This window comes from Syzygium oleosum, unplaced genomic scaffold (assembly GCF_021117445.2).
Source record: "Syzygium oleosum isolate NSW1041296 unplaced genomic scaffold, Sole_v2.1 Sole_v2.02, whole genome shotgun sequence".
Taxonomy (NCBI): Eukaryota; Viridiplantae; Streptophyta; class Magnoliopsida; order Myrtales; family Myrtaceae; genus Syzygium; species Syzygium oleosum.
Genome location: NW_026607486.1, coordinates 20,720,903 through 20,728,857, shown reverse-complemented (window position 1 = coordinate 20,728,857; position 7,955 = coordinate 20,720,903). Strand labels below are relative to the sequence as shown.

At 44.6% G+C, this 7,955-nt stretch overlaps 1 protein-coding gene across 1 annotated transcript; it reads left to right on the top strand.

The window, feature by feature from the left end:
* The first annotated feature begins 865 nt into the window (after positions 1-865).
* Positions 866-2,864, top strand: LOC115673012 (expansin-A6). Its single transcript, XM_030595031.2, has 3 exons — positions 866-1,122; positions 1,698-2,016; positions 2,220-2,864. The coding sequence occupies exons 1-3, from the start codon at positions 972-974 to the stop codon at positions 2,527-2,529; spliced, it is 780 nt and encodes a 259-aa protein (XP_030450891.1). The 5' UTR covers positions 866-971; the 3' UTR covers positions 2,530-2,864.
* Positions 2,865-7,955: the final 5,091 nt, after the last annotated feature.

Sequence of the window (7,955 nt, the reverse complement as noted above, 5' to 3'; positions counted from 1 at the left end):
AGCCATTTCCCACGACATCGTACGGCTAATGCACGGCGCAATACGTGGACCGGTGAATGCGGATCGGTGGGGCCCCAGCTGGACGTCCGCCTTTTCGGTGAAGTCCATCAATTTGGCGGCAATCGGGCTCTCTCCCCCTCTTTTCAATTAGTTGAAAAGTGGGAACGACCCAGATTCAGCTACGAACCCAACCACTCCTTCGCTGCTGCCTGCTGGCAACGTGTTAACGAGGATTGCTTAACGCTGGAATGTCTCGAAAAAAAGATGCCACTTTCGCAGCTCGTTTCGGGCGTTTCGCGGGTTAATCGGAGCTGTCGATACCGGTTCTTTCTGTAACCGATGACCTTTAAGAATCATTCGAGTTAATCCCATATCCAATTTGGGGTCCAAAAGTTCAAAAGGTAAAAAAGAAACAGGTAAAGTAGAAACAGAGAAAGGGCTTGCGGAGAGAATAGAATTTTTAAAGAAAAGAAGTAGAGTCGATGGCACAACTTGCCACTGAAGCAAAGTGCCTCCATGTCAATACTTGCGGCCATTACCATCTCCCCTTTATGCCCCTCGCGGCACTCATTCCACAGCAAACATCCCTAGTCTCCCCACACAGCGTGGGTTAAGCCTCGAGGGCATTTATGCAAAACCGGTGCAAATGAAACGTCGAACAGCAAATTTGTTTAGGGGGCCAGTTCAAGTGGGGTTGCCGCCAGGAAGGGAGACTGAGATGTCGTTTATAAAATTGATTTTGATTTGATCATGAGAGACAAAACCAGCATTAATCAAGGGAGATAATGTCGTCCCCAAACCAATCACTTTGTTGACAATGTGGGTTGCTCTGCTTAGCCTCCCCCCGTCCATAAATAGGACGCTTCGCCCATCTTCCTTCTCCTCACAAGTCACACCCACCCCCACGACTTCTCCAACAGCCCTTCACTTCCTTTCCATTTCTAATACTGACTGTAGGAGAAGTCGAGGCCATGGCTAGTGTCTCCAGTGTGGTTGGCCTCGTCTCTCTAATACTGTTTTCGACACTGGCCGAGGCCAGAATCCCCGGCGTCTACAGCGGCGGTGCGTGGGAGACCGCCCATGCCACATTTTATGGTGGCAGCGACGCGTCCGGGACTATGGGTACTGTAATTGGCTCAGTCCTGATTCTTCAAAATCTCGAAGTCTTTCATTCACGGTTATCATGAGTTCCTTCCCTTTCCATTCTATTCACAAACTCTCCGGTAGACCTGAGAGAGTTTTTCAAAATGCTGTCTCTCATCTGCATTTTTTTCCCGCTCAACTATAGCGAACACATGATCTCTCAAGCTGCATTTCCTAGGAAAGTTAGGATCACAACCCTACAATTTCAAGCTACATTTCACGAAACTGCTTTGACAGGGTGCGTTTTACCGAGAAGCCGACTTTACCAGTTGGACTTACATCCAATTTTCGCAAACACCTAGCAAAGCATTGTGTTCTTGGTGATCTGCTCTTCAGATGTCAGACCCGAAATTGAAATAAAGCACATTATTCTGTTGCGGACCAAATCTGGTTTCGCTTTCACTCCAGGAAGCATCAAAGAACATCTGCATCAAGAACCTGACTTTTCCATTTCAGAACTTGCTCTTGCACACATTTCATCAAACATTTCGCAGACAACAAACACGTGATTCAAAACAGGGTCACTCACCCACCTTTTCCCAACTTCCTCGCAGGTGGCGCGTGCGGATACGGCAACCTGTACAGCCAGGGCTACGGCGTCAACACCGCCGCGCTCAGCACGGCGCTGTTCAACAACGGGTTCAGCTGCGGCGCGTGCTTCGAGATCAAGTGCGCGAACGAACCCCAGTGGTGCCACTCGGGGAGCCCGTCCATCTTCGTGACGGCGACCAACTTCTGCCCGCCGAACTACGCCCTGCCCAACGACGACGGGGGGTGGTGCAACCCTCCCCGGCCACACTTCGACCTCGCCATGCCCATGTTCCTTAAGATCGCCGAGTACCGCGCAGGGATCGTCCCCGTGTCTTACCGCCGGTGAGTCAGCAGTGACCAAGTGATTCGGTTTCCCGCATTCCTGGGTTAAAACAGTTAAAGGGCCTTGAATTCTTCATGGGCTTTTCTTGAACTTCTCAATTAATAATTTTAAGGTCGTTTTTTTCTTGAATCGAGACCTTACGGGCCTCGTGCAATTCCATGAACGTGTATAACTCAAGTGGTCCGATTCGATCTGTTGGCAGCGTGCCGTGCCGGAAGCAAGGAGGGATCAGGTTCACCATCAACGGGTTCAGGTACTTCAACCTGGTGCTGGTCACCAACGTGGCCGGCGCGGGGGACATCTCCAAGGTGTGGGTGAAAGGGTCCAAGACCGGGTGGATGAGCATGAGCCGCAACTGGGGCCAGAACTGGCAGTCCAACTCCGTCCTCGTCGGCCAGTCCCTCTCCTTCCGGATCACCGCCAGCGACCGCCGCACCTCCACCTCCTGGAACGTCGTCCCTTCCAACTGGCAGTTCGGCCAGACCTTCTCCGGCAAGAACTTCAGGGTCTAGTCCAACGCTCCGGAAAAAGAGCTTTCCCCCGGCTTCCCTGGCCACCATCTTAAAGTTACCAACTTGATTATACGTTTGTCTCTTTATTTTTATTGACTTTCTTTTGATTTTCCTGGAAAGTGGATGAGCAAGAGAGAGAGAGTGGGGGGCGTATAATTTGTGTGTCTGTGTTTTGCGTCTTCGGTGGCGGAGAAAACGCTTTTTTGACTCTTGGGGGATAGGAGGGAGAAGGGGAATCCTAGAAAACGTTTGATGTCGGAGCTGAAGTGGCTTCAAAGCTCGTGTAACAGCCCGCAGCTTTTGCTTACCTTAATGGAAGGTTCACATTTCATTAATACTTATATATGTGATGATCACACCTTTGTGTCCTCAAATCTCGCTCTGCTCTTCTCTTCTCTTCTCTTCTCTTACGACCTCTGCTTTCAGCTTTATCTTGCTTCTTGTTCTTTTGCCCCACTTTCGATAAATGTAAATCGGTGATGGGACATCGAGAAATTATTCTGTCTCCTTCGTTTCCTGCTTTCTAATTGCTAGGTTGCTCTGTCCCCTTCTCTAGCCATGGAGAAAAAAGAGCACAGCTGCTGCAATTAGGGCCTTTAAATGGTGTATCCGATGCCGACCCAAAAAAAATAAAAATAAAAAAGGTGTGTCCGGTCGGGATGGGGTCAGCCCATTTTATACGCATTAGAAATCTGGTGATTCGTACCCAATCCAACAAGCACCTAATCCAACTCATATTATAATAACACATTCATATTTAATTTAATCTATAAAAATCTATACTTTAAAACCCAAGTTCTTTCAAAAATGATTTTGAGTCAAAATTTACACAGCCAAAGGGAAACTATTGTATCTAATGACTATGATTATTTTCAAAATATAAATATCACGGTTGTTCGCCATGGAGCCTAACACAGGATAGGCCTGCTCTAAAAAGCTCATGCAGGTGTTCACAAGCATGAAGCTTGTCAAAACCAACACCCTAACATTATCGGGGAAGATAAAATCCTAGTAATCGTTATTTACTTATTTCCTCAAGGGGGACGAACAAAAGTTTGGTCAAAATTAGTGGGGAATGGCTGCTCGGTTGAGCATTTTATCAAACAGTTGGGGGGGGGGGGGGGTGTAATGTAGTTCATCCCTAATGACACAATCCCGGATATAATTAAGGAAACAGAAAACAATTCCTGGAGAACAAATCGCAGTAAGTAAGCATATCAACAGCACTAACATTAAAAGCACATTAAACACTATCATCTAATCCAACCAAAATTAACGGTAATTCCTAAAACACTGTATCTGATTGAAGAGGACACTAGCCAGCTAACAAATCAATTCGTCTTCACCCTTGAAAACTTCGCCAGACATCGAATACATCACAGAACCCCAGCAAGATCACACCTCAGCCTCCGAACCAGTACAAAGTCCGGCACTACCTTTTGAGCGTGTACACGATGTCCATTGCCGTCACCATCTTCCTCCAAGGTTGCTCGGTGAAGGTCACGGCGTCGCGGATCGCATCCTCATGCGAGACGATATTCAGTAGTTGTAAAGCGCTACGTCGATAGCTGAAGCGGCTCGCGTTTTTATTTTTTATTTTTTATTATCTATTCTCAATATAAGATTGACACGTGTCAGCTGAGTTGGAATTAAAAAAAAATGAAAAATCTGATTGTTTTTCTCTCCCCAACTCACTCTCCTCTACTGATCCGGTTGTTGGCCATGGAGGAAGCCGCCTGCTCCTCCATCCAATCACCGTCAGCCTAGCCACATGAGAATCCGGCGCGGCCATCTCCAGGGTGCAATCCGGCCACCGTCCCCGTCGCTGAGGCCCGCCGCCGCGCCTTGTCTGCTACGCCTAGCGCTAGTTTTCTCCCCCTCTCTCTACCTCTGCTGCACCTCCCTTGGCCTTTGTACCCGACACTCGAACTGGTGCCGCATCGCCAGAGGGAAATGGAACGGTCGTGGAGTCTCTCTCCCTGACGTCCCTTTCCATCGTCCTCCCTTCGAGCTCCCTCCAGCGAGTTCCCTTCTGCGGAGCGCGGCCGCGACAGATCTGGAGACATGGTCGCGTCCAAATCTAGAACCGCGGAGCCATGGTCGCGACAGACCTTGAGGCCGTGACCTCGACAAACCTCAGAGAATGACTGCCGAGTCGGATCTAGCGGCCGTGGCCGAGGCCAGATTTGGACGAGTAATGACGGAGCTGACTGCAAGCATGACGGAGCTTGGGTCGACCTCGAGCAACGACGGAGCCGACCGCAGGCTTCGCCGAAAGGAGTGGAGATGGTGGTCGGACGGGGTGCTCCTTTGTGACGGAGGACGAAGGAGAGAAAAATCAAGTTTTTTAAGTTTTTATTCCACCTCAGCATACACGTGCCAGCCAGTTATCGAGTATGGATAAAAAAAAAAAAGCGCTGACGTGGCGCTTTGCGATCACCGAGTATTTTCTCATCGTCTCGAGGACTCCACAGGTCTCCTCGTAAATCAGGTCGCTGATGCGCTTGATGCCTCTTTCTGCGAGTGAGCCTCTTGATGACAATCGTTAGGGGTAATCGGTTCCCGGTCCGATCCAATTTCAAGGTGGAACTGAGAACCGCATAGAGAGAACCGGTTCCCAATTTTAAGAACCGCGGATCGGACCGGTTGGTTCTAGGACCGGGAACCGGACTGGACCGTCGGTCCGGTCCGGTCCAATGGAACTGGTCACTTAGAGTTTAGTTTTTTTTTTTTGTTAAACACTTAAGGTTTGGTTAACATTTTACTAATTTTTGTCAATGAATTTATGTCAATGAAGTTCACTTAGGGTTTAATTCACATTTTACTAATTTTTATTAATGAATTTATGATAATGAAGTTCACTTAGAGTTTAGTTCACATTTTATTAATTTTTTTAAAGAAAAAAATAATAAATATATATATTAAATAGTCGGTCCGGTCCGGTCCGGTTCTCCTTTGGAACCGGGAACCGGACTGCCCGGAAACCGGTTTCGCTTTTAGGAACAGGGAACTGGACCGATAGTCCCGAGAACCGGACCAAACCCGTCGGTCCGGTCCCGATTTGGGCGGTCCAAGTTGCTCACCCCTAGCGATCGTGCTGATCTAGGTGTACTTCGTGGCGACGGTGACAACTCTGTTTGTGAAGTACAAGAAGGGGAGAGAGAGAGAGCATTTGGCCTCAATCTTCCGATCCGATAAACAACGACGACGATAGTGGCGGTGGCGGTGGCGGTTGTGTCATCGTTTTTCCGTGTTCACGTCATAGGTTCACAGCAAAGAGAGAGAGAGAGAGAGGGGGAGAGGGAGAGGGAGAGCACTGGGCAAGGCCTTGTAGTTGGGTCTGATTTCGGTTGAGTCTAAACCCATTTACACTACACCCATTTAAGTGGGCTTTGGTTTTTTTATAAGAAACAAATCTACCCATTTTCCAAATTTTACTGACTCATATATCAACTCAGATCATTGAATATTAGGGATGTGCATGATTTAAGGGTAGAACCGTTCTCGGTTCCACTTTTTCTGGAAACTGTGTTATGCGGTTCAGTTATCGGTTTTTGGGTAGGAACCCAACCAGTAACCTATAAACTGATTACCTAGTTCTCATTGCTGTATTACCGTATTGTGTTTCAGGGCAATAGAAATTAGCTTGTTTCCCCTAGATAACGTACTTTACTATCTCTACAAGTGGTTGTAGAAGATTATGATTTGTTCAATCTGTTAATTACTTGTCTCGATTATTTCTTTAATTTTCTCATTTCTTGTTAAAGCAAATAGATGGCTGAGCTCCTTGATATCGTGCTATGCTGCTTACTCTTGCATTTCTTCAACCTTTCTGCGTGCACGCTGAAACATTGTGTACTGTGTAGGGTCATCAATCTTTCTAACGAGGGGAAGGAGCTACACCCCATCCCCCCGAGGGGGGTATGGCAGGATATGAAAGAGCTCTAGTCCAAGGGGTCGTTCTGTTGGTGGTGGTAGAGATATGCTACGCAATCTTTGTCTCGGCATTTCCTCCCACCCTGTTTTGCAAAAATCTTAGAGCTCGTAGATCATCATCTATGTTCTTCATGAAATTTAACTCTTTGATTGCCATATTACAGCTATATACAAGTATGCATCTAAAAATGAAACGAAAAAAAAAAAAGATTGAGTACATGCCGAAACTGTGACAAGTTCTAAGTATGGAGAGTAGATTCCAAGTTTCCAGAAAAAGAAACCGGTTCCGAGAATATGTTCCAGAACTTGGACAGATCTCGGAAACTAAGGTAGCGCATGATAACCATTCTGGTTCTGTCAAAAATTGATTTTCTGTTCCCAGAAATAGCTTTGGACCAGAAATCCGTTTGGTAACGCAATTCCATTTTTCTATTTCTGGAACAACTTTTTGTTCAAGAACCGATTCTGAACCAGAAATCAGAACAAAAAAAAAGTAGGTTTTTTATTTCTAGACAAAAAATGAGAATCATTTCTGGGAGAACTCTTTCTTCAAAGCACATGTTCATCTGGAAGTTACGATCTTTGAGGTGGGAAAAAAAAGCAAAAAATCAAAAATTTCAAAACTTCACAGAATGGTTTAGAATCTGTGGCTACCCACTTTGAGAGAAATTTAAATTTTTTTAGGTGTCGAAAAAATAAAAAAATAAAAAATAAAAAATTTTACAAAATGGCTTAGAATACCTATAACCACCCACTTTGAGCGAAATTTAATTTTTTTTAGATGCCAAAAAAAATAAAAAATAATCAAAAAATTTAAAATTTAAAAACTTCACATAATGTCTTAGAATACCTATGGCCACCTAATTTGAGCGAAATTTAATTTTTTTTAGGTGCCGAAAAAAATTAAAAAAAGCAAAAAATAAAAAATTTCAGAACTTCACAGAATGGCTTAGAATACATGTGGTCATCCACTTTGAGCGAAATTTAAATTTTTTTAGGTACAGAAAAAAATAAAAAATTTCAAAACTTCACAGAATGGCTTAGAATACCTGTGGTCACCCACTTTGAGCGAAATTTAATTTTTTTTAGATGCCAAAAAAAATAAAAATAAGCAAAAAAAGCAAAAATTTCAAAACTTCACAGAAAGGCTTAAAATACTTGTGTCCACTCACTTTGAGCGAAATTTTATTTTTTTTAGGTGCCTAAAAAATAAAAAAAGCAAAAAATCAAAAATTTTAAAACTTCACAGAATAGCTTAGAATACCTGTGGCCATCCACTTTAAGCGAAATTTAAATTTTTTTAGGTGCTGAAAGAAATAAAAAAATAAAAAAATTTAAAACTTCACAAAATTGCTTAGAATACCTGTGGCCACCCACTTTGAGCGAAATTTAATTTTTTTTAGGTGCCGGAAAAAAATAAAAATAAGCAAAAAAGCAAAAATTTCAAAACTTCACAGAATGGCTTAGAATACCTGTGGCCACCAACTTTG